The following is a 27,356-nucleotide window of genomic DNA, read 5'->3' as shown; positions in this document are numbered from 1 at the left end:
CTGATGATCCACAGTGTCGAATGCTGCAGAGAGATCCAAGAGAATTAGCATGGAGTAATGACCATTTGATTTAGCTGTTAGCAGATCATTACAGACTTTAGTGAGGGCAGTTTCAGTGGAGTGTAAAGAGCGGAAACCGGATTGGAGAGGGTCGAGAACAGAGTTTTCTGAGAGATAGCGGATAAGACGGGAGTGGACCAGGCGTTCCAGGAGTTTAGAGATGAAGGGAAGATTAGAGACAGGTCTATAGTTAGCGGCACAGTTTTGGTCGAGGGATGGTTTTTTAAGTAGTGGATGTATGATGGCATGCTTAAATGAGGAGGGAAAAATACCAGAAGAGAGAGAGAGGTTAAATATTTTAGTTAGGTGAGGGGTGACAGCAGGGGAAAGGGACTGGAGGAGATGTGACGGAAATGGGTCACTGGTGCAAGTAGTTGGGCGAGAAGATGCAAGGAGCCTGCTTACTTCTTCTGTGACTGGTTCAAAATCAGAGAGTGAGTTAGATGCAGTGGGGGAGGGAGGACAGTGCATGGTATGAGGGGATTTGGAGATAATTTCCTGTCGGATCTGGTCAATTTTTTCTTTGAAGTAATTGGCCAGATCGTCAGCTCGGAGCTCCGTGGTTGGGGCCTGTACTCTTGGATTGAGTAGAGAATGAAAAGTGTCAGAGACGTTTCGGGTTATTGGACAGTGAGGTGATGAGGGTGTTGAAATAGGTTTGTTTGGAGAGGTGAAGGGCAGTGTTGTATGTTCTAAGCATAAACTTAAAATGGATGAAATCTTCGTGTAGATTGGATTTTCTCCACAGACGTTCGGCGCACCTGGAGCACCGCTGCAGGAAACGTGTTTGCACCGTGTGCCAGGGTTGTCGCCCTCTGTGTTGTGGTGTTCTATTTATAGGGGGTGCAAATTCATCCAGGGCACTTTGAAGTGTTTCATTGTAATGCTTCAATGCAGAATCAGGACATGAGAGGGAGGAGATAGGGGCCAATGAAGACTGCAAGTTCTTCAGAAGTTTCTGGGTGTTAATGGCCTGTATGTTTCTATAAGTCTGGACAGTGGGGGTGACCTGAGCAGCCTGGCAGTTCTGTATAGAGAATGAAAGAAGATTGTGGTCAGAGAGCGGGAGAGGGGAGTTTGCAAAATCATCCACTGCACAAAGCCGAGAGAAGACCAAGTCGAGGGAGTTTCCGTCTTCATGCGTTGGAGAATTAGTAAGCTGCGAAAGGCCAAATGAGGAGGTTAGAGATAAAAGGTGAGTAGCAGATGGGGAGAGGGGAAGAGCAATGGGGATGTTGAAATCTCCCATGATGAGGGTAGGGATGTCACAGGAGAGAAAATGTGGAAGCCAAGTGGCAAAATGATCCAGGAACTGATGGGAGGAGCCGGGAGGACAATACACCACCGCCACTTGCATGGAGAAGGGGGTGTAGAGTCTGGTATGCATGGTATCCTCACCCCCCTTTCCTGGTATGCATGGTCCCCTCACCCCCCTTTCCTGATATTCATGGTCCCCTCACCCCCCAATCCTGGTATGCATGGTCCCCTCACCCCCCAATCCTGTTATGCATGGTCCCGTCAACCCCCTATCCTGGTATGCATGGTCCCCTCACCCCCCTTTCTTAGTATGCATGGTCCCCTCACCCCCTTTTGTGGTATGCATGGTCCCCTCACCCCCCTATCCTGGTATGCATGGTCCCCTCACCCCCCAATCCTGTTATGCATGGTCCCGTCAACCCCCTATCGTGGTATGCATGGTCCCCTCACCCCCCTTTCTTGGTATGCATGGTCCCCTCACCCCCTTTTGTGGTATGCATGGTCCCCTCACCCCCTTTTGTGGTATGCATGGTCCCCTCACCCCCCTATCCTGGTATGCATGGTCCCCTCACCCCCTAATCCTGGTATGCATGGTCCCCTCACCCCCCAATCCTGGTATGCATGGTCCCCTCACCCCCAATCCTGGTATGCATGGTCCCCTCACCCCCCAATCCTGGTATGCATGGTCCCCTCATCCCCCCATCCTGGTATGCATGGTCCCCTCACCCCCCAATCCTGGTATGCATGGTCCCCTCACCCCCCAATCCTGGTATGTATGGTCCCCTCACCCCCCTATCCTGGTATGCATGGTCCCCTCACCCCCCTATCCTGGTTTGCATGGTCCCCTCATCCCCCAATCCTGGTATACATGGTCCCCTCACCCCCCAATCCTGGTATGCATGGTCCCCTCACCCCCCAATCCTGGTATGCATGGTCCCCTCACCCCCCTTTCCGTGTAGCCGTGACCAATCAGCGTCGCGGCCTTCTGTCCGCGACCAATCACTGCCGTGGCCCTGTACAAAAATAATATTAAAAATAAAAAAGTTATTCTCACCTTCCGACGGCCTCCTGTTTTCTCTCCACGCGCCCGGCCTCGCGTTCCCAGTAATGCTTTGCGGCTTAGACTGCTGATGACGTCGGTCTTCTTTCTCGCTCTCGCTAGAGTGACGTCAGTCTTCTTTCTCGCTCTCGCAAGAGTGACGTCATCAGCGGTCTAAGCCGCAAAGCATTACGGGGAACGCGAGGCCGGGCGCATGGAAAGAAGACAGGAGGCCATCGGAAGGTGAGAATAACTTTTTTTTTATTTTAATTCTCTTTTTTACAGGTTAAGGCCTGCGCCTGCTGCGGATTGGTCGCGACCTGGCGAGGGCCTGGCGGCCGCGACCAATCAGCGGCCCGCGATTTCGGTTACAGACAGACAAGATAAGGTGTTTATATATATATATATATATATATATATATATATAATTTTTTTTTTCTTCACATTTTAAAAATAATAAAAAGGAAAATAGGCCAATGCAAAAGTTTGGGCATCCTGCATGGTTAGTACCTAGTAGCACCCCCTTTTGAAAGTATCACAACTTGTAAATACTTTTTGTAGCCAGTCAAGCGTCTTCCAACTTTTGTTTGAGGGATTTTCATCCATTCTTCCTTGGAAAATTCTTCCAGTTCTGTGAGATTCCTGCGTCATCTTGCATGCACTGACATTTTGAGGTCTAGCCACAGATTTTCAATGATGTTCAGATCAGAGGACTGTGAGGGCCATTGTAAAACTTTCAGCTGTTTGGTGCCATAGTTGCATGTGTCACGGCTGTGGGACAGTCACAACACATTCAAGGAGAGACTGTTTGTTGGGCTGTCCATGCATGTGTTGTGACTGTCACCCAGCTGCGACTCATGCAGCTGCAGCACCGAACAGCTGATTATCGGGAGCGTTCCAGGTATCCAGGTTAACAAGGCAGCTATTCGGTAAGCACTATAGCTATTCAAATAAGCTCTTATGTGAAGCTATTCGCTCATCCCTCATCATTATCCATTTGTAGAAGACATCCTCTTTTCAACGTTTCCTTTTTTACAGATGATGTCATGTTTGCATCAAGAATTTGTTGAATTTCATTGAATCCATTCTTTGCTCTACCCATGAAAAGTTTCCCATGCCATTGGCTGCAACAGAGCCCCAAAGCATGATTGATCCACCCCCATGCTTAATGGTTGGCGACATATTCTTTTCCTGAAATTCTGTGCCATTTTTTTCTCCACACAAACCTTTGATCATTGTGGCCAAATAGTTCTATTTTAACCTCATCGGTCCATTGGACTTGTTTCCAAAATGCATCAGGCTTGTTTAGATTTTTTTTGCATACTTCTGAAGCAGAATTTTATGGTGAGAAAGCAGGAGAGGTTTTTTTCTGATTACTCGTCCATGAACGCTGTATGCAGGTGTCTCTGAACCGTAGAACAATGTACCCCAACTCCAGAGTCTGCTACATCTTTCTGAAGATCTTTTGCAGTCAAGCAGGGGTTCTAATTTGCTTCTTTAGCAATCCTGCGAGCAGCTCTAGCTGAAGTTTTTCTTGGTCTTCCAGCCGTTATCTTGACCTCCAATGTTCCTGTTAACTGTCTTTTTCTATTACATTTCGTACTAAGGAAAGGGCAACTTGAAAATAATATGCCATCTTCTTATTGCGTTCTTTTGCTTTGTGGGCCTCCACCATTTTCATTTTTAGAGTGCTAGGCAGCTGGTTAGGAGAAACACATGGCTGCTGTTTTTGGCACAAGGTTAGAGGAGGCTGGGTAGATATAAATTTGGGAAATTTGCATTACCTGGCCTTTCCTAACGACGACAGTGAACAAGCCATAATCAGGCTAATTAAGAACTGACACTTGGGTCAAAGTTATCTGAGCACATAAATCTCCAAGGGTGCCCAAACGTCTGCATTGGCTCATTCTCCTTTTTGTAATTTTTAAAATGTAACAGATGAAAATACATTTTTTTGCCTAAAATACAAAGAACATGTCATATTTAACTTTAGGTCTTTTAGATCTTCAACTTGCCTAACTGTTCACAATAACAGTAATTTTGACCTCAGGTGCCCAAACTTTTACATGCCACTGTATATATTGATGGCACTGCGTAGTTGCCGTTCTTGATTCTGCAGCTCACTTGCAATCGAAGCTAATGGGAGCTGAGTTGTAGTACCCCAAAATGGCGTTAACATAGTGCATAGAGCTGTGGTGTTCTGGCTCTGTTCGCTATACAAATCCCGCACAGTGGGAGCAGTAAACACCTAATAGAGAGAGTGCAAGATTTCGGAAGCCCACTGATCTAATACTGGTGAGCTAAGCTAAGCATAGGTCATTAATACATAATTCCTGAACAACATCCTAAAATGTACTTAGTATTAGCTGTATTATTGTTCAAGTAAGAGAGGCCTATACTGACACTTTTGTTAGTTATCAACATAGACATTTCCTTGTATTTGAGGAGAAAGATTGGGGTGTTTGTATGTGTTGACATTCAGCATATCTTTGTGGCAATCAGGTGCTTGTGGTGGCAGAGGTGGTATTGAGTGGGTGGACTGGGGAGGGATGGAAACAGGAGGGATGTTGTACAGCTTGCTTTAGATGGCCTTTGCCAGGTTCAGTCATTTCCTGTCCGTCTGCCAAAAAACACATGCTGATAAATTGACATGAAATGATGAGTGTGGGAACTGTATAGCCTGACAGTGTACAGGACAAGATGACAACGACACAAGGAGCACCAGCTCATAAAATGTTATCTGTACATCCTATTATGTTATTGTAGAAAATTGACTTCTTTATTGTTGTGCTCCTCTTTATAACACATAGCTAAAGAAATAATAGTGGAAAATAGAGAGGAGATGAGACGTAACAGCTGAGAGCTGATGTCTATACTCGGAAGTCAAGCTGCTCCCAGCTGTGCCCCGATCCCAGGCCTCATCGCTACAGTGTATGGAAATCTTTAGTTGCTTCCTAGTTGGAAACCGTCTGTTGTGTCAGTTTAACAAAATATCTCAAAATAATATAATAGCAATATTCCTCATATATACGGTTGTGTGAAAAAGTGTTTGCCCCCTTCCTTCTTTTGCATGTTTGTCACACTTAAATGATCAGATCACCAAACAAATGTAAATATTAGACAAAAATAACACAAGTAATCACAAAATGCCGTTTATAAATGAAGATTTCTATTAAGGGAAAATTAAATCCAAACCTGCAGGGCCCTGTGTCAAAAAGTGATCGCCCCTAAACCTAATAACTGCTTGGACCACCCTTAGCAGCAAGGGAATGTATGTGATAACATAAATAAAATATAACTTTTAATGATGTCACTTGAAAAACCTGTGGAATAAAAGCCATATGACGACCAACAATGAACATGACAATGTGATGAAGTGCTAATTCTCAAAATAAACCAGTGCTCAAGAAGTAGAAAAATGGTTTGGTCTCACCAGTATTCACTCCTATATCAGCTGGTTTGAGGCGCAGAAGCTGAAGACAATTCAATATATAAGTAGGGGAGTGGTTGGTCTTACATTCCCCTGTCTTGCCCCTGCATTGCTCCTGCCCTCATAAGGGCAGTCTCCAAGTGTTAAGGATGCTAAGATATAACCCCACAGATCTCACATAGGGGTCATGATACGACTTGTCAGAACTAACATCTGGTTTTCTGCCATTGCAGGAATCTGCCACTTGTTCCCATAGCTCTCACACCTCCCTTATGAGGAAATGCATAGGGATAAAAATGGGAGGAAAACATCCATCTATGGGATATGCACAGTAAATTCTTGGTTTGGGGGGAGGGAGCAATCACTTTTTCATACAGGGCCCTGTAGGTTTGGATTTCTTTTTCCCTTAATAAAGAGCTTACCGTAATTTAAAAACTGCATTTTATGTTTACTTCTGTTATATTTGTCTAATATTTAACTTTGGTGATCTTAAACATTTAATTGACAAACATGCAAAAGAATAGGAAATCAGGAAGGGGAAAACACTTTTTCACACAATTGTACATTTACCGTCATGAGAAACACCCTCTTTGAATTCCATAGTGTTAAGTATCAGGTCATAAAAAGAACCCTTCTCATAAAAAAGATAAAAACATTAGGAGGGTTAGTAGCAGCCAGATGCTGCTTAGCAAATGTGCTTGATTAATTTTTCATCAGCAAGATTGAACACCTTTGTAAATGCAAAACTTTAGGTAGCTTGTTGGTCTGAACAATTCAGGCATGTGTTAGCACAAGGAAAAACATAAGCAATGACCTTAGAGATGCACTTATTGCTGCCCATCAATCTAAGAAGGGTTAAAAGGCTATTTTCAGACAATTTGAAATTCATCATTCTATATTAAGAAAGATTATTCATAAGTGGAATACATTCAAGACAGTACTCCACAAATTTACCAGAGGTGGACATCCTACAGTCAGCCCATACAGTGCTCAGAGAAATTACAAAAAAAAAAGATCTACAGCTCAGACTATAGAGGCCTAAGTTAACAAGTTAAATGTTCAAGCGCAAAACAGAAAATTAAAGTAAAGATTAAACAATTAAAGCTTGTAAATAGAGTTTTCAAGAGAGACTCTTTTTTCTAAAAGAAGAAATACATGGCCACACGGTAAAGTTTGCAATGGTACTGTCATGGCTCGGTTTGGGAATTTGGTCCGGTGACCTATTAATGTGTGGTTGGTTCCTCTGCTGAGCTATGGTTTTTGTTTTCCCTTCTTGGTTTGATCCTCTCCAAGTATTTCTCATTTTCCCATTTTGGTTTCCGCTATCACATTCTGGGTGGGGTTTTATATGTTCGCCCTTCACTGTACTTCTTTGCTGGCTATACCTCTTTGTGTTTGTGTGCTCAGGAGTTCCAGTCCCTAAGCTAAGGGGGTTTGCTTTGTTTTGTACACTCTAATATGAACATTTTTTAGTTTCTTTCACTGGGTTTTCATATCTTAGTTCACACTTTCCTCTTCCCTTGTTTGCAGTGTGTTTTGGCCTCCCCTCTGGGTCCTCAGGAGCTATGTGAAACCCCTTCAATGGCCCTTATAGGGACTTAGGTCTGAGGTGGTGTTTTTAGTTGTGCGGCTAGGGCCTTTCTAGTCTGAACAGGGACCAGTTGTATGTAGTTGCGGTGTCTCTTTGTGGTTGGATATAACTTTTTTCCATTACCAATGTATGAGTGTGTACACATTCATAACCATTACATGTGATCAAACCACAAAACTTCTGGAACAATGGAACAATGTCATTTGGAAAGATAAGACCAAAGTGGAGATGTTTGGCCATAATGCTGTATAACACAATCAGCTCATACTATCAGCATGGTGGTGAATAAGTGATGACTTGGCCTTAATTTGCAGCCACAGGACTTGGGCATCTTACATTTTTTGGGTTGACCATAAATTTCTCAGTATACCAAAGTATTCTACAGTCAAATTTGGGGCCATTTATCCAAAATCTAAAGCTTGGGTGAAACAGGATCATGCACCAAGACAATGGTGTCAAGCACGCCAGCAAATTAATATCAGAATGGCTGAAAATGATCAAGTGTAATTTCAAAGAAACGTAGGCCAAAATTCTTCTAAAATGATTTGAAGTCTGAGATGGATAAAGTCATAGAAAAAATGATTATTTTTAAGCTATTGCTGCTAATGGTGATTTTTGGGGTGTACAAAATTTTTCAGACACTGCTTCTGCATTTTGGGTCTATTTTTGTTAAATAAAGAATGACATGGAGTAATTTGTCATGTGTTTCTCCTGCTCAAGAGGGTGTACTTATATCATTTAAAAAAAAAATCTTGTCTGAAGAAAAAGGTCTTACGTTAAGGGTCAGGTTATGTTTTTTGCAGTCACAGTGAATGATATCTAAAAAACAAAGATCATTTTGCATGAAAGGTGAAGTCTCTATGTAAATGTTGAAGTAGAAGGGTGTACATTTTGGAAAAACCTCCACAGATAAAAAGTTTCCCACTCATGATTGATGACGGTGTATAAAAATGGAGGAATAGTAATTAGGACAGTGTTGTAATATGTAGCTTTTGGGCCCTAATGCAAAATATCCAAATGGGCCCCCAACTGTCATGGGTCTTTAATTGTATTGAATGTTCTCATTTGAGCCAAATGACGCCTTTTGACACCCATAGGCTCCAAAGTCCAGATGCAACTGCATCCCCTTCACTCCATATTGTTGCCAGCCTTAGGTTCTGTTGACACATAGATAATAACTGCCTTATTTGACGATGTCTCATAGAGAATTCACCTAGATGACGTAATTACAGCTATTCATGTCATTAAGTTTTGTCTCAATATAGTGTCTTTCGAAAATATTTATGTAGTATACTATGAAGCATTCTTTTATATGTTATTGTATTTGCAGTTAAAAGACTACTCCAGTGTGTTTTTTTTTATTGCCCTCTTTTGATAACAGTCATTAATGCGTGTGTAATGAGTGCGTTAAAATACTAACTGGTTTCTGTCTTCTGCCGTTGGTGCTCCTGTCCTCTTTTGCATCATTCGACCGCAGCTCTTTCTGGCAAACTCACACAGGGGAGCATTAGCTCATTTCTTAATGTAAGTCTATAAGATCCTTATTCTGAGTCTCATAAACTTGAGAAATTGACCTCTTTTCCATGCAGAAGACGCTGTGTGAGCCGGCTGGTAACAGCTGCAGTTACGTGATGCAGGAGAGGACCAGAGCAGCGCTGTAAACGGCAAATGAAAGCGGCATAGAAGTAGTATAATGCACTCACTACACACACATTACGGATTGATAACAGAAGGTAATAAAAAAACTTCTCCCATCGGTCCTTTAAGATTAGGTTTACAAAGGCTTTGCTCCATCCATCTTCGGATATAGTGTTGTATCTATCTAATGTATAATATTCTTGGGTAAATATACCTTCTTTTAAGAGGGACATACTTTTCCTTCTGCCAAATCTGGCTATGGTCCTATGCACAAGTATATTTTATTGGACAGTAGTTGACATGTTGATTTGTTTACCAGGTAGACTTCATCTCTTTTTCTTGTTTTCATTTTTGCAGTAAATGAGATCATAAGGAATGATTTATCCAGCAACAATATCCACACATAGCTCCGACAATCTTGGACTTACCAGACGGAGACCTCTACCTGCCCTAAAGTGAAGACTGGATTGGACTCCCCACCAGGACATTTCTTCACATTATGGAGTTTCTATCTCCGCTTCAGCAGATGTGTTTAGTCTTCAGCAGAATGATCATCTCAAGAAAAAAAAAAAAACTCATGAAACAAACATTGTGACTATGTATCATATGGAATCTGATATACTTGACAAATCTGAGGGCCAGGGACCGCATTTGATTCTTTTGGCATCACTGGATGCCGGCAGTGCCTTAAATGTTCATATTCTGGGCATTAGGATGAATCAAAAAGCTTTCTGTTTGCTACCAAAATAAGTATTTTCGGTGCAATGGACTTTGAAGCAATTGTTCAGCTTGCCGATTTGGGTGGAAGCAGACTTTATTGTCAAGAAGTAAAAAAAAAAAGGCAAAAATTGGATGTATATACAAAAGATCCAGCAAACTCGCCTTAATCTCCGCGCCTCAAGAAACGCCAGTCTGACTCTTTATACTATATTTAATCCATGTAAAGAGAGCCATTTTAATAAAAGAATGTTTTGTTCTTAATTTGGAAGCCGAGCACACAAGAGATAAAAGCACATAAAAGTATAATAACCATAAATGCATGTTAAAACCTGATTTAATCCCTAGATGATGCTTAATAGTGTCAAACATCTGTTCCTGCCGTTGACATAACGAGCTCAATTTTAAGGCATATTGGGTTACATACAAATTAGGCAATGCTCCTCTCTCCTCACCTAGCGAATAATCAAAGGCAGTGCTATTAAGCTAAGATGTGGCCTGACGTCTGATGACACCACGCGTTGTATTCGGTGTTCCTCGTGACTACGGCCGCCGGCAGTATGTTGTACGCATCATGTTGCTCGATCCCGAAAAGCAAGCACTTTAGATAAAACGCAAAACGTTTTGGTAGAGTAAAAGCAGCAATCTTCGTGTAATTTGTACATAGGTGACTTTAAGATTGTAAATATTTATTAGGTTTCACAAAAGCCTTATATCTCCGATTCTTCTACAGTTGGAGCAGTTGACTCTGCCGCCTCCGCAGCTGTTGTGAAACTACATTTCCCAGAATGCCAGGTGGCAACGCATGCTTGGCGTTGTAATGGATAAAACAGCTGGACAGCCGCAAATTGCCTCGGGCTGTATGCCGGGAAAGTTACCAAAAATGGCTGGCAATGCAGCGCTGTGTGAACTGTGTCCATATGTGTTAATATCATTGGGAGTATAGTAAAGATACGTAGTATGACCCCGTTCCTTATCTATTGTACAAGTAGCAGCTAAATACTAGTGATACATTTTTACTACATGTAACCGAACTCTAGCATGGTCTCATTGAGAATACGATGTAACTAATGTTGTGCCTTAGTAATCAATGCCCTCTTCTGGAAAAATGCCTGAATTACAAGCCCACTGAAGGGATCTGGCTGGACAAAACATAATGCTGTGTTTTAGGTCTTACCTTTCGAAATGAAATATTAAAGCCATATGAAATATTTGCACATTACTGTGATAAATTGAATGGATAACGTGGCTTTTTTTCTGTACAATCCAGGCTTTTCATTATTGTAATAATTATCTTTTAACTTTCCATGTGTAATCAAAAAGACGTTTACCCATTATTATAGCACTATAAGATTTGCATGATATATGTATAATAGATGACCAAGTAGACAGTTCAGTGCTCAGAGACTACGTACGTTGGCTATCCCTGAACGGTATCAATAAAGCAATATTATGGAGCCAGTATTGCCGTGCGTTCTCTTTCTCATAGAGGTGTTGTCTGGTCAGATTCAAACCCAGGATGGCAGTGCAGCGCCACCCTCTATTTTGCAGTACATAACCGCATAACTACTCATCTCAAACTAGTCCCATAGAGGGAGGGTTACACACTTATGCACCCCTGTACTGAAACACACCTTTAAGATGCACTCCTGGTTTTTATTTGGGGAACTGACAGACCCTGCACCCAAAACCCCTTCCGCTGTGGTAGGTAATTGCACATATTATGGTTCACAATGGTGTGGGCAAAGCTTCATCTACTACCCTTAAAAAACATTAAAAAAATTGTATCACCTGTGTTGTGTGAACCTGGTTTAAAAAAAGGTTATTTTATATTTCCTTTAGCCTAGGAAAGCAAAGATGAAAAGATGCTCAAATCAAAAATATGCTCTAAGGACATACCGTGATTAGTTCTCAGGATATATGATAATAAACTCTCAGGATATACTGTAATAAACTCTCAGGATATACTTTCATATGTTCTCAGGATACACAATAATATGCTCTAAGGACATATACTAAGCTCTCAGGATATACTGTAATATGCTCTCAGGATATACAGTTGTGTGAAAAAGTGTTTGCCTGTCCTGATTTCCTATTCTTTTGCACGTTTATCACTCTTAAATGTTTCAGATCACCAAACAGATGTAAATATTAGACACATATAACACAAGTAAACACAAAATGCAATTTTTAAATGAAGGTCTTTATTATTAATGGAAAATAAATCAAAACCTACATGGCCCTGTGTGAAAAAATTATTTCCCTCCCACCCCTTAAAACATAAGTTAATTGAGGTTTATCACATCTTTGGGAAACTGAATTCACATTTTCTCAGGATAAACTACAATGTATTCACAGAATATACTATTACATACTCTCAGGATATACTATCATAAGCTCTCAGGATATTATAGTATATCACTATAATATGCTTTAAGAATATACTAGAATATCTTCTCAAGATATGCTATAATTTACTCTTAGGATAGACTATAATATGCTATCAGGATGTACTATAATAAGCTCTCAGTATATACTATAATATGTTCTCCAGATACACTATAATATACTCAGGATAAACTATAATAAGGTTAGTTTCACACTAGCGTTTATTCCACGCAGCGCACGGTGCCGCTAAGCCCTGCCCCCTGCCGGCTCCCTGCCCGCCCCATCCGGTCATCGCCGCCTACTATTGCACATGGACGCTTGCGATCTGCGCACCCTATCTTTAGCATAGGGTGCGCTGGCCGTGCGCTAGTAGGATTTTGGCGTGCGCTGCGCATTTTTGAAGGTGCGCCGAGCGCGCCGAAATGCAACATGCTGCGTTCGGCGCACATGGGCGCACCTTCAAAAGTGCGCAGCGCACGCCAAAATCCTACTAGCGCACGATCTGCACACCCTATGCTAAAGATAGGGTGCGCAGATCGCAAGCGTCCATGTGCGATAGTAGGCGGCGATGACCGGATGGGGCGGGCAGGGCTTAGCGGCGCCGTGCGCTGCGTGGAATAAACACTAGTGTGAAACTAGCCTAAGACCTAAGGATATGCTGTACTATAATATGTTCTCAGAATAGACTATAATATTTTCACAGGCTATACTATAATATGTTCTCAGGATATCCTATTGTATACTCTCAGAATATACTATTTCATACTCTCAGGATATACTATAATATTCTGTTAGGATGTACTATAAGAAGCTCTCAGGACGTACTATGTGTACTATAATATGTTCTCAGGATATACTGTAATATACTCTCAGAACATACTATTGCATACTCTCAGGAAATCCTATAATAAGCTCTCATGACATGCTCCATTGCACTGTAGTGTACCAGAAATGAAGGTTAGGGCTGTCGTTATGTAGCATGTCCACTTTGAGTTTCCTTACAGGTAAATCCAATTTTTGTTGCTGCGTCAGATTTGCGCTGTATAAACGAGAACTCATTCTGTGTCCCACCAAATACCAGTACGATTAGTAGTTTAGCTTAACTTAATTGAGGCAAATCACTTACAGTTACTGCAGAATAGAACAACTACACATGATAATAACATAGAAAGGGAGCAGAGAAACAAAAGATTTGTGACTGATGTCTGATTAAAGAAGCGATTCTGCTTTTATACCAATTCTTACGTCTCCTCATGCCTGCCTCTACGCAGTGATAAAAGCTGCTGTCTACCGCACAGTTACTGCTTATGTTTCAATCAAGTATTCTGGGTGAGGTCTGACCACACGCATACCGAGCATACACGGCAGGCAGCAGAATTCTTTAGGCAGAACGTAAAGAATCCCTCCCATTAAGCTTTATTTTTAACTAAATCTGTGTATATGTGTATGTATTGTAGTGTTAGTGTTAATATAGTCACTTCCCACCACCTTCTCCAGGATCCAGCGCCATTCTGCTCCTCTTCTGAGTGACGTCACCGCTCTTCAGACTCTAGCAAAAACACAAGAACCACGATCAAAAAAATCCAAAAATCATCTTATACAAATAGAAGGTCATTTTATTAATTGCACAACCAGTACATAGATTAGGAAGGGAAGGAAACAAAGGCAAAACCACATGTACAGACGAAAAAAGGGGAGCACATGCTACTGATATGGGTACTTAAATGACATGCATATCAAAGGTGTTATAGATCCCAATATAACCCCAAAATATTGCACATTCCCAAGCGGCCTAATACACAGTAACAATACTAGAGTGCAGGCAAGAGAAAATTAAACCAAGTAATCATCACAAATATACCTGATAGATGGCCGGGAATAGTTTGTTGCAGTGCGCCCACCCTGACGCGCGTTTCGGCCGGAAAAAGCCATTGTCAAAGGGCCAGACTCTGCGCGTCATGCTACGCTCTGTGTGACCCGGAAGTGGCTTTTCCCATGTCCGCTTATGGAGCGTAAGAGCGAGGCACCATATGCTTACATTGTAAAAGAGACTTCCAGCTCACGCATGGAGCATAGAGTGATCCAGATAGTCTGAAAAGCAGTAAGTTCACTGGCGAGAGGAGCAAAACAATGCTGGATCTCAGAGAAGATTTAAAACACTTTAAAACACTCTACATGGTATACACATATGCACAGATTTATTAAGAAAATGATCTTCATGGGAGGGATTCTTTAAGGGAGCTTTCATTCATGTGGCCATTCAAGTAACTCTCCAAAAGGCATGAATGTAATGGATGAAGAACTTGCTTTAATTCACCTAAGAGCGTCTGAAATAGTGGAAAGTAGTATTTTGCGTTACTGATCACATACATGTAAATTATTCATATTCTCATTATCACAAACTAAATTACACCCCTCAGCATTGAAATTGCAACACCAACAAGGAAAAATTGTGGGATTATGAAATTCACGTGATTGATAGACATGTTAATGATACGCAGATGATGAAAAAATGGAAACATTTTCAAAACATCTTAATTTATGCAGTATCAAGTATGAGCGCCACACGCAGAAATACACGCAGAAATACACGCACTTACATTCCTTGATATAGTATTAATTTAATTGTAAAGTGCTGCGGAATATGTTGGCGCTATATAAATAAAAATTATTATTATTATTAATGGGGCTTAAGGGCTGTTGGAGGAATATTCTTCCGTGCTCAGTGTACTTAGGCACAGCTCTCTTCACAATTGCCGACCAGATGTGCTCACACTGAGGCCATAGATAACACCATGTTTAGTGGCACAAGCAACACAGTCTGCCATTGTCTTGTTGAAAAATGACGCCTAGGACAATTTACAGATAATCTGTAACCAGGTTTTTGCTATGTAACCTAAGAGCACCATAACATAGGAGCAGAGACCCTGATTACAGTAATGTGTCGCTTACTGGCCTGTGTTTTGCTGCTTCAATACAATCAGTGTTTTATCAGCATAATATCTCTAGAGAACAATGGGCCTTGTGCATGCTGGTCCAACCAATCCCCAGCACTGCTTGGCAGCTCTCTGACACTATACGAGGTTTACAGAAAGCTGTCGTGACTGGGGGGCTATACAGGGTTCAACATCTGAGCTCTATTAGATCTGCTGCAGAGATAACTGTGATTCTATCATAACTGCTGCAAATAGTAAACTGTTATGAATGAGTCACTGAGGAGGAAAAAACAAAAAGCAAGCTAAGCCCAGAAAACCAGAGAGGTTGGTAACTAGCGGATTGCAGACCCCTGATCCTATACACACAACTAGCAGTAGCCGTGGAGCGTGCCTACGGTGGTCCTAGACGCCTCGTCACGGCCGGAGAACTAAATAAGCCTAAAGAAAGAAAGGGAAAATCTAAACTGCCCCAGAGCAGACCCCAAAGCAATAGACAGCCCCCAACATGTATTGTCGGTGAAACAAGATGAAAACACAAACACAGATAGAAAGATAGGCTGAGCAAACGATGGGGCCCTCACTAACTAGAAAGGACAGGAAAGAAAAGCTGCTGTCTGCAATCACGCAAAAAACCCTGCCAAAAAAAATGTCCAACACGTCTGATAGAAAAAGGCCCTGAAGTCGCTAGACTTCAATTCCCTATATCAGCACTCAGGTATATTCTGAAGACAGAGAAAAAGAGATCAACTGATCAGAGACAAAATGGGGATTCAGCCCAGTCCCAGCCAGGGCTGGCTGAACACAAAAACTAAGTAAACCAGAAGAAAACTCATATGAACAATAGCAAAGAAAACTTAGCTTTAAGAAGGCAGGAACCAAACTGGAAACCAGAAGCTACAGTCAGGAGAAATCACCAGCAAGAAACTAGGGAGTCGGCTGCCTTAAATCCAATCAGAAATTCCTGATGTCCAATCACAGTCCTCTTCCTCAGGTGGCCGGTCTCTGCCATTTAGATCAGCTTCATTATCTCCCTTCACCAACAGAGGGAGTCCAGATAGAGAACGCACTACTCCTCTGTCAGCACTGCCAGCTCCATAACCCTCACCAGAAGCCAGAGGCAAACCCGAAAATAAGCTCACAACAGTAAACTAAGTGACACATTCCTGGAATAAGGGGCTCTAACTCTACCACATGCTACTGTCAGATTATATAGCAAAAGTTGCTGATCGATTCCCTTTAACTTTCCCTCCGGAAGGCATCTTCATGGTGTTATGCATTTGTTCTCCAGACCAATCACCAACTTTCATTGCGTTCAATCTAACAGCAGCACTCATTGCTAAGAGGGTGGACCTCAAATCCAGCCTCCATTGATGTCTTGCCATTTTCCATCAAAGCCTTAGGGAGTGGTGGCATGAGGTCACTGTAACACCTTTAGGTAGCTAGCCCATGATGGGAGGGGTTGAACTAGTAGAAAAGCGATCACTTCCTGATAGTTAGAGACAGAGTGAGATGTAGTGAGTTTGTTTGATAAGTGAAAAGGTGAAGTTGAAGTTGCAGTGAGATGATAGCAGAAGTGAGTACAAAGTGTTCTGGGTAGTATGAGGCCTTTCAAGACTCCCTGCTGATATTCCTATAATGTTCGAAGTCTATGGCTCGATTCAGGTGCTATGGATAGCACTTTAATCCCATCCGTATAGAAGGAAGATGGACATGGAACCAAGTGAGAGAAAGGTAATGGATCTCATTAATTCTGTGGGGCTGTACAGGAAATACTGGTGCCAAAGGAACTAGTAAGAGTAGAGACAGTCCAGGTGGAACTGAAAGTGATATTTAATTGTCTTAGTGAAATAAGACCCTGAGGGTGCTGTGCCCAATACTGTGCATTACAATCTGATGTACTTGAAGTGTTCAGTAAACTTTTGAATGTTTGAACTGGGTGTCCCCTGATGAGTGTACAGCTGTTCCTGAAGATGGAGACCAGAGAACAGCGAAGGCCTTCAGCCTACAAGTGAGTGTTATGCACCCTACATTAGACAGCACACTGAATTGTGGCGCCCCTGAGGGTCCAGTCGCCACAGAGGTACTGCACCTCATCCAGAGGTGTGATAACCCACCCTCAGGTAAAGAGGGAGCACCATCCGGGATGCCAACACTTGCACGCAACACACGTTAGTTCAGTCAGGGCACCTGGGTCTATCCTTCAGGAGGATGGCCTCATCCCAGGCTGGCTAGGAAAGGGTGTTGGTAGGTGAGTGTTTAAGGTAGAGAAGGGGCAGGGCTTAGTGAGTGGTGTGAGAGGAGGCATCCAATCAGTGACAGTTAGTGGGAGGTGTTAGTGCTGAGGTAAAAGGATTGTTCTAGAAAAGTCAGTCAGTAGGTGACCGAACAGCTGAGGGGCAGGACTGACATAGGGAGAGCGAGGGTCCGAGAGGCATGAGGAACACCGGAGCAAAGCTCCTAGACAGAGAGAAGGGGTCCTTGGGGCACGGGAAGTGTGGACGCCACCTGTGGGGCCCGTATCCAGTACTGGAGGGACAAGGTCGCAGTGGGGGAGCCGGCCCCTGAGGCTAGTGGAGAACTACACGGCTCAGCTAGCAAGCTGGAGGCTGAGGTGACTGCAGGTACCTCAGCCACATCCACAACTATTCCTTGAAAAGGTAGCCATAGAGGATCCCGGGGCCTGACCCAGGTCGCCCGACAATGTCTGCAGCTGCTGGCTTAGGGACACTGCTTTTGAAGGAGCAAAGTAAAAGAAGTGACAATCAACACAGTGAGATGGCCAGAGGAAAGGCAACCATAAAAGGGAGTCCTGGAAAGGTGTTTCCAAATCTGCCTGGGAGTTGGCTGGTCCCATCACCCGAAGGACATGGCACCAAGCGAGCACCTGCGTGCACAAGTCAACTGTGAGTAAAACTCTGAAACTGCAACCAGCCGTGTCCCTCATGTCATTTGCGTCTCGCCTGCCCTTCACCGCACGTACGACCACCATCACCATCTCGACCGTAAACATCTTAGCTGCCCCGGGACAAGAGCTCTGCCTGTGAAGAACGGTAACAACTCAGCTGCATCATCATCAGTCCCAGATAGATAGATAGATAGATGGATAGATATGTGATGTATAGGTTGGAGCACAACACAGGGCACATTTTATAATGAGACACACTTCTTAAAGGGAACCTGTCACTATTAACCGCTTTCTGACATTGGATGTAATAGTATGACCATGTCATACTCCTTCTGTTTGGTACGGGACATATACAGCTGATATGTGCCCGCAACAGCCGCAGGTGGAATCGTGATCCACCCACAGCTGTTAGCTAGTTAAATGCTGCTGTCAATCTCTGACAGCGGCATTTAACTCGCGCTTACCTGAAGTGCATCACTAAACCCGTCCTTCGGTCACATGATCGCAGGTCACTGATGGGTCGGCATAACAACCAGAGGTCTCCAGCAGATCTCTATGGTTGTCATAGCCAGATTGCTATGAGCGCCGCTGCACATGGGTGATCTGATCATCGCCTGTGTGAAGCAGAGGTGATCAGACAACTGCAGCTTCTAGTCTCCCATGGAGACTATTGAAGTATGCAAAAAGTAAAAAAAAATGTTTTTAAAAATATTTAAAAAATAAAAAATATAAAAGTTCAAATCACCCCCTTCAAAATAAAACAATAAAAAAATCAAATATACACATTTTAGTATCGTCGTGTTCAGAGTCGCAAGACCTATCAATATAAAAAAAGAATTAACCTGATTGTTAAACAGCGTCACAAGAAAAAAAGACAAAACGCCAGAATTGCGTTTCTTTTGGTTACCGCAACTTGGCATTAAAATGCAATAACGGGTGATCAAAAGATCGTATCTGCACCCAAATGGTATCATTGAAAACGTCAGCCCGGCACGCAAAAAATAAGCCCTCATCCAACCCCAGGTCAGGAAAAATGAAGATGCTATGGGTAACGGAAAATGGCACAATTCTTTTTAAACAAACTTTGGAATTTTTTTTCAACACTTATATAAAAAAGAACCTAGGCATGTTTGGTGTCTATGAACTCGTAATGACCTGGAGAATCATAATGGCATGTCAGTTTTATAATTTAGTAAACACTTTTTTTTGCAATTTCACCGCACTTGGAATTTTTTTCCCATTTTCCAGTACACGATATTTTAAAACCAATGGTGTCGTTCAAAAGTACAACTTGTCCTGGTCCTTAAAGGGTTAAAAAAAATGCTGCCTAATCTGCTGACATAATGTTATAGAGCTAAATAGATTGATATACATTTTGGTGACAAAAGATTCATTATAGCTTGTGTTTCAATCATTTAAACCTCTGCTTTCTGGGATTTATGGTCCAGTGGGAGGTCCTATCAGTGTCCAGTGGGCGGTGCTATCAGTGTACAGTGGGCGGTCCTATCAGTGACTGAGTGATCTCTGTATGCACACTTATACATAGAAAGTTGTCAGTCACTGACAGGACCGCCTACTGGACCATAAATCCCTGAAAAGCAGAGGTTTAAATGAATAAAAGACAGGTTATGCTGAATCTTTTCTCACAAAACTCTATATAGTATTAACCCCTTTCCTACATTGGACAAAATATTCTGTCCATGTGACCTGGGACCTAAGTCCCAAGGACGGAATATTAAGTCACACGCGATCAGCGGCACTCACGGGGGAGCGCCGCTGATCGCGGCTGGGTGTCAGCTGATTATCACAGCTGACAACCAGCACTATGTGTCAGGGGTGGTCACGGACCGTCCCCAGCACATTAACCCCTGGCACACTGCGATCAAACATGATCGCAGTGTACCGGGGGCATTAGGAGAGAAGCACGCAGGGAGGGGCTCCCTCCGTGCTTCCCTGCGACCCCCCCATAGTGACGCAAAGTGTTGCATCACTCCGAGAGTCCTCCTCCCTGCAGGCCTCCGGATCCAATATGGCCATGGGGGCCTTCAGGAAAGTCTGCAGCAGTGCCTGTCAGATCGCTGATCTGACACAGCGCTGTTCTAAGTGTCAGATCAGTGATCTGACACAAGACAGTGATGTCCCCCTGGGACAATATAATAAAGTAAAAAAAAAAACACTTGCAAAAATAATTTTAAAAAAAATCCCAAAATAAATAAATAAAAAAATATTTATTCCCTAATAAATTCTTTTTTTTTATAAATAAGTAAAAAAACAATAAAAGTACACATATTTAGTATCGCCGCATCCGTAACGACCTGACCTATAAAACTGTCCCACTAGTTAACCCCTTTAGTTAACCCCTTAAAAAAAGCAAAAAACAATGCTTTATCATCTTACTGCCAAACAAAAAGTGCAATAAGGCGCGACCAATAAGACGTATATAAATAACCATGGTACCGCTGAAAATGTCATCTTGTCCCGCAAAAAATGAGCCACCACACAGCGTCATCAGCAAAAAAATAAAAAAGTTATAGCTCGCAGAATAAAGCGATGCAAAAATAATTATTTTTTATATAAAATTGTTTTTACTGTATAAAAGCGCCAAAATATTAAAAAATGACATAAATGAGATATCGGTGTAATCATACTGACCCGAAGAATAAAACCCCTTTATCAATATTACCACACGTGGAATGGTGTAAACTCCCCCAAAAGAAATTCATGAAATGCTGGTTTTTGTTCATTCTGCATTCCAAAAATCGGAATAAAAAGCGATCAAAAAATGTCACGTGCCCGAAAATGGTACCAATAAAAACGTCAACTTGTCCCGCAAAAAATAAGACCTCACATGACTCTGTGGGTCAAAATAAGGAAAAATTATAGCTCTGAAAATGTGGTGATGCAAAAACTATTTTTACAATAAAAAGCATCTTTTAGCGTATAACAGCTGCCAAACATAAAAACCTGCTATAAATAGTAAATCAAACCCCCTTTTATCACCCCCTTAGTTAGGGAAAAATAATAAAATTAAAAAAATGTATTTATTTCCATTTTACCATTAGGGTTAGGGCTAGGGTTAGGGTTAGGGCTATTGTAAGAGTTAGGTCTAGGGCTGAGATTAGTGTTAAGGGTGTGTTGGGGTTAGGGTTGGAGTTAGAATTGGGGGGTTTCAACTGTTTGGGCACATCAGGGGCTCTCCAAACGCAACATGGCGTCTGATCTCAACTCCAGCCAAAAAAGTCAAATTACATTGCTTGCCTTCTGAGCTCTGCCATGCCCCAAATAGTGGTTTACCCCCACATATGGGGTGTCAGCGTACTCGGGACAAATTGCACAATAACTTTTGGTGTCCTGTTTCCCTTGGGAAAATAAAAATTGGGGGTGAAAAGATCATTTTTGTGGAAAAAATATGATTTTTTAATTGTACTACTGTACGTTATAAACTTCTGTGAAGCCCTTGGGGGTTAAAAGTTCTCACCACACATCTAGATAAGCTCCTTGGGGGGTCTAGTTTCCAAAATGGGGTCACTTGTGGGGAGTTTCCACTGTTTAGGCACATCAGGGGCTCTCCAAATGTGACATGGCGCCCGATATCAATTCCAGCCAATTTTGCATTGAAAAAGTCAAACGGCTCTTGTTCCCTTCCGAGCACTGCCATGCGCCATAACAGTGGTCCACCCCCACATACAGGTATCAGCGTACTCAGGACAAATTGCACAATAACTTTGCAGTCCAATATCTCCTGTTACCCTTGGTAAAATAAAAAAATTGGACCTGAAGTAATTTTTTTGTGAAAAAAAGTTAAATGTTCATTTTTTTTAAACATTCAAAAAAATTCCTGTGAAGCACCTGAAGGGTTAATAAACTTCTTGAATATGATTTTGAGCACCTTGAGGGGTGCGGCCTTTAGAATGGGGTCACCTTTGCGTATTTTCTATCATATAGACCCCTCAAAGTGGCTTCAAATGTGATGTGGTCCCTAAAAATAAAATGGTGTTGTAAAAATGAGAAATCGCTGGTCAACTTTTAACCCTTATAACTTCCTAACAAAAAAAAATTTTGGTTCCAAAATTGTGCTGATGTAAAGTAAACATATGGGAAATGTTACTTATTAAGTTTTTTGTGTGCCATATCTCTGTGATTTAAGTGCATAAAAATTCAAAGTTGGAAAATTGCAAAATTTTCAAAATTTTCGCCAAATTTCCATTTTTTTTCACAAATAAATGCAAGTTATATGAATGAAATTTTACCACTAACATGAAGTACAATATGTCACTAGAAAACAATGTCAGAATCACCGGGATCCATGGAAGCGTTCTGGAGTTATTACCTCATAAAGGTAGTGTGGTCAAAATTGTAAAAATTGGCCCGGGCATTAACATGCAAACCACCCTTGGGAGTAAAGGGGTTAATATACTCAGCTTAAATGAAAGGGGGAGCTATCAATGTGAGACATGTAACTAACACAAACCAGTAGAACTGTGCAGGGCTGATGTTTCAGGAAGAAGTATAGAGTTGGGTGTCATCAACGCAGAAATGTTACTGAAAGCCAAATCTGCTGATTGTCCAATGGATCAAAGAACTGTAGAGGACCAAAGACAAACTATATCAAGCTTTTACAGATGGACAGACTTTGTTTGCATTTTGCAATTATCATTACATGGGAAATGGAAGACAGTATTGTAAAAAAACAAACTAGCTCTCATAACCTTTTGGAACAAGTAGTAATGTCCTCTGTTACTTTAGAGACATAAAATGCTAATTACTCAAATTAAAAACAGATGGGAGGGATGGGGATAGTATAAAGAACTCCTTGTGGCTTATTTATATACAGAGTTTGAAATAAGCATTGAACACGCCACCAATTTGTGTCACACCTTGGTAAAAAGAAACCTTGTTATATGCCATCAGTTGAACCATCTGATATTATTTTTCACTAAATGGCTGGATTAATTTCTAATTACTGATAGATTTCAGATTGTGTCATGACTTTCTATGGCTTTTTACACCTTTGTTTTTCCCTGTGTCATTTCTCATTATTACACGTAACTTAATTTTTAGACATTTATGATTTGACTTCTTTGCCTGTGTGGATTGGATGGGTTGTTACCAACATCTGGTGAGAATTTAATGTCAGTAGCACCTTTATAAATATATTTACTTAGAATTGGTGTTCAATACTTATTTGACCCATTGTAGTGCTCACATTTTCCACATAGCTTTACATAGATCAGAAATCGTCATCATTTATTTTCCCGATTGGGGCTTACATTTTAAATTAACCCATCAATATACTATCGAAAGTCCACACAAACATAAAAACAACATTTACACTCCATGCAGATGTTGTCCTTAGTTAGATTGAAGCCCATGACACAAGTGCTGCAAGGCAACAGTGTTAACTTCTGAGACACCATGCTGGTTTGTGTTTAGTTAGCTTCCTCCATACTAATGCCTTTCATTCTGTGCATTTCCAGCTGATCTTGAGGTCTTAGGACAACATTCTATGGCATTCTTTTTTTGCTACTAAAATTCTGACCTGACATATTATTGTCTTCCAGCTGCTTTCTTCAATGCTCCTCACCGGAAGAAAAGAGCACTCTTTACGAGATGTTCTTTACGATAGATGGGGGTATGGATAGTTCTACAAAAAAATAAATGTCTTACAAAATAAACTAAATGCCTTAAAGAGATTGCGCCCTACTGGACAATCTCTTGTTAATGGGCCCAGAAACGTGAAATAAAAATATTGATACTTATTTCCCAGACCGGCTCTGCTACTCCATACTTAGTGCTGCACCCCTGGATGTTCTGATGAGTTTAACATCCAGCGGGGCTGCCACCTGAGTGCTGAAGACAAAGGCTTAACATCAGGGTGCTTTAGTGGCCTGCTAAGCAAAGCGGATTATAGAAAAACTGTCCATGTACACCTCGATGATTTGACAAATTTCTGACAATTTAAAAGATCTAGATACTTTTTGTCAAGAGGATTAGGCAGGTCTACGACATGAGAAAATGACAGGTCTCATTCACAACAAACACGTTTTCATTGATGCGCAAGAATGCAGTGCAAAATATAAAAAAATAAGGGCATGAAAACTTTTGAACAGGGCCAGTTGATTATTTTCTTTGCCATGGATTGCTTATTGATTGTGTAATTATGCAATGAATCAACCTATTAAAAATAAGAAACGTGTTTTGTCTAATAACTCCTTCTTTCTTATACATTCCACATATCATAAAAGTTCTGCCTGGTGTCCAAGATCTTGTAAGCACAACTGTGTAATTTTAATTTTAGGAGAAGATCTTCTTTAAATCGTTAACAAATTCCCTATTCTTCCGAGAACATCCCTACAGTCTCATAACAAATTCTTTGAAATGCAGAAAAATATTCAGGATTGAGAGTCCTCAGTAGTTGATACCTTTTAATGGCTAACTGAAAAGATGGTAACACATTGCAAGCTTTTGAGACTACTCAGGTCTCTTCATCAGGCTAGACGATGCTAGGCTAGAAGATGAAGAGACCTGAGTAGTCTCGAAAGCTTGCAATGTGTTACCATCTTTTCAGTTAGCCATTAAAAGGTATCAACTACTGAGGACTCTCAATCCTGAATATTTTTCTATCCACTGGCTAACACGGTACAAAGATATACATCTTTCCTGTATTGAAATGCAGATTATTTTTCCAGGATTTCTCTTTTTTACTCTTTTTATCATTGATGTGCTCATTTATAAAAGAGACTGTGGAATATTTCCTGCCAGATACTGGACATATCCTGATCCTAGAGCAAGACTATGCTAAGACATGATGTCATTGCTTCCAAAAAAACAAAACATTACAATACCCCAGTAATATGGATGAGTCATGAAACAAAACAAGAAGTGTCTATCAATGGCCTGCTGGAAAGTGTAGACAAAAAGCACCATAGTGTCTTGTACACAATTTTGTAAACGGTATTGATCCTGATCAGTTATAGTTTAAATATATGGGCATAAAGAAAACAATAATGAATGAGATCTCAGGCCCAGAGGCCCAGACACAAAAAAAGAAAAAGCAGTGTGTATAAAAGTCACGATCACCCATAATAATGAATAATCAATGCAATTAATGCCTAATATAAATTTTATTATAGAAAAAACACTTTTTGGACAGACAAAAGATAAAAACGATTAAAAAGCCTGAAAAAGGCCCACATGAAACCACCAGAGGTCCATGTAAGGACCCTCGTGAACACAATTACACCAAGCTGACAATAATAGGTGGTAATCAAATATGCAAGTGACAAAACCTGGTTTACATACAAAGAGAATGTCACAGTGTGAATACGCAAAACACATAAGAAGTATTAACAGGCAAAATGATCAATTTTCAAGTCCAAAAGAGACACATTGCATGATAAACCTAGATGGCAAATAAGGAAACTATCATATAACTGTGTACAACATGTAAACTAGCCACCTAGAAACGGTCCAAGATCAGATAAACACGTAAACCCAAAAATTAGTGTACTAAATGTACTAATGTATGGACCTAAAAAATGTGATGGCAATGGATCGTCCTTTTTAAAGACACATGTGCGCCAAAGGAATGGTATCAAAAGATATATGGTAACCTAAATGAGGAGAAGGGGAAAAAAAGAAGAAAGAAACCCCTTATTGGCACAAAGAAGCAAATAAAATGAAACCAGGCTAGATCAGTTACACATAGAGGGATAATACCTCAGGATATAGGCATGTCAAGGGTTAAACCTGCAGCCAGCATGCTGGTGTAATGTGGGAGCTGCCCCATGCGTATCGTCACCAGGGAGCGTGGCTTCCTCAGGGGAGAAGTGGACTAGTCTGTCCAGATAGCGTGCTTTAAATATGAAGTATAATTAGAGTTTAATTACTCACACTTTTTGCCCAGCGTCTGATGAGACAGCATCTGGAAGTGGCAGCCGCGCATGCGCGGCTACGTAACAACAAGGTGCCGCAACCGCGGGCGCCTCCATGGAGACGGCAAACACAACAAAGGTCTACGCGTGCGTAATATGCAGATGTTGAAAGCCATATAAGCCCAGCAAGAAACAGAAGAAAGGGTAACGCACATGCGCAATGGGTGAAAGCCAGGAAACATATTCAGCAGAGTGCACAGCAGATAAGACACGCCTGCGCCAGAGGATATATCCTTATGAGACATGTCATGAATGAAAAAAGTAAGAGGCGGTGGAAAGGACAGCACCATGAGTGCAAAAAAAAGGGGAAAGGCTTCATAAATCACTGTCAATGGGGAAAGAGGTAGAGTTACATACCTAATGAAAGTTCAAAGGGGACAAAAATATAGGTGCATACATGTTGTGGGTTTCCCCAATAGCGAGCAAGAAAAGAGCACAGAAGTGCTAATGTTGCATTCATAATAAACAAAACAGAAAAGAAAAATGAAAAATAAAGTGAATTACAAAATAAATAACAAAAACAAAAAAATTAATAATAATATGTATAAAAAATACAAAATACACAAAATAAATAAAAAATGAAAAATAAAGAATAGAAATGAAAAACAAAAAACAAAACATTAAAAAATAAAAAATATAAACAAATCAATAATTAATAATTACAGTAGATTAGTGAAATAAGCAACATTTATATTTTATAGAAGCCAGTGAGCAACAACTCCTCAGTGAGCCCTTTTGGAGCTAAGCTATCAAGCTTAAAGATCCACCTTGATTCCCTTCTTAATAATTCATCAGTGCATCGTCCACCTCTGATTGTTGTATCCACCTTATCAACGACCATAACCCGCAAATGTCCAGGAGCACCTTTATGTAGTGAAAGAAAATGATTGGCCAATGAGGTAAAAGGTTTGCCTAACGCCTTGTCCTTTCGTGCATAGGTTATATTGGAAACATGGTGCTGTATACGTCGGCGTAATTCTTGACACGTTTGCCCTACATAAACCTTCGGGCAACTACAGGTGAGAATATAAACAACGCTTTTCATACGGCAATTTGCATAGCAGTGCATTTTAACCTGGTCAAAGGCACCTGAAAAAGCAATGTTGTCACTTGCAACAGTATATGGACACACGGTGCAACCCCCACAGGGGTATGTACCAATAGGTTTAAAGCCCCTTCCCAATGATTGGGTTGGGTGCTTGAAATGACTCAAACACAAAATGTCCTTTAAATTTTTGGCACGTTTAGCATTAAGCTTGGGTCGTTCACCAACAAAAGGCAAGGCCCTAGGCTCACTCAGCAGAATGTTCCAATTTCTGCACAAGATGTTATAAACTTCTGTCCAGTGGTTATTGTAGGAGGTAATGATGTTTGTAGTAGAGAATTCTCTCTTAGGTTTCGATTATAGCAATTCACTGTGCTCCTTCCTTTCTGAAGCCTGAAAGGCATGTGAAACAATGC

General features: G+C 41.3%; 1 protein-coding gene across 8 annotated transcripts in view; it reads left to right on the top strand.

Moving 5' to 3' along the window:
* NFATC1 (nuclear factor of activated T cells 1) overlaps positions 1 to 11,189 on the top strand; it is a 241,370-nt gene extending 230,181 nt beyond the window's left edge. For all 8 annotated transcript variants that reach the window (XM_073566385.1, XM_073566381.1, XM_073566393.1 and 5 more), the window contains one exon: positions 9,373 to 11,189. In XM_073566385.1, coding sequence (XP_073422486.1) covers positions 9,373 to 9,375 — 3 coding nt within the window. In that variant the 3' untranslated portion in view covers positions 9,376 to 11,189. The remainder of the gene's footprint in view (positions 1 to 9,372) is intronic.
* The last annotated feature ends 16,167 nt before the right edge of the window (positions 11,190 to 27,356 follow it).

Source organism: Dendrobates tinctorius, unplaced genomic scaffold (assembly GCF_039654945.1).
Source record: "Dendrobates tinctorius isolate UK_male_01 unplaced genomic scaffold, ASM3965494v1 ptg000004l, whole genome shotgun sequence".
NCBI classification, from domain to species: Eukaryota; Metazoa; Chordata; class Amphibia; order Anura; family Dendrobatidae; genus Dendrobates; species Dendrobates tinctorius.
Note: the sequence above shows the minus strand (reverse complement) of the source record. Positions and strands in the feature narration are given on the sequence as shown.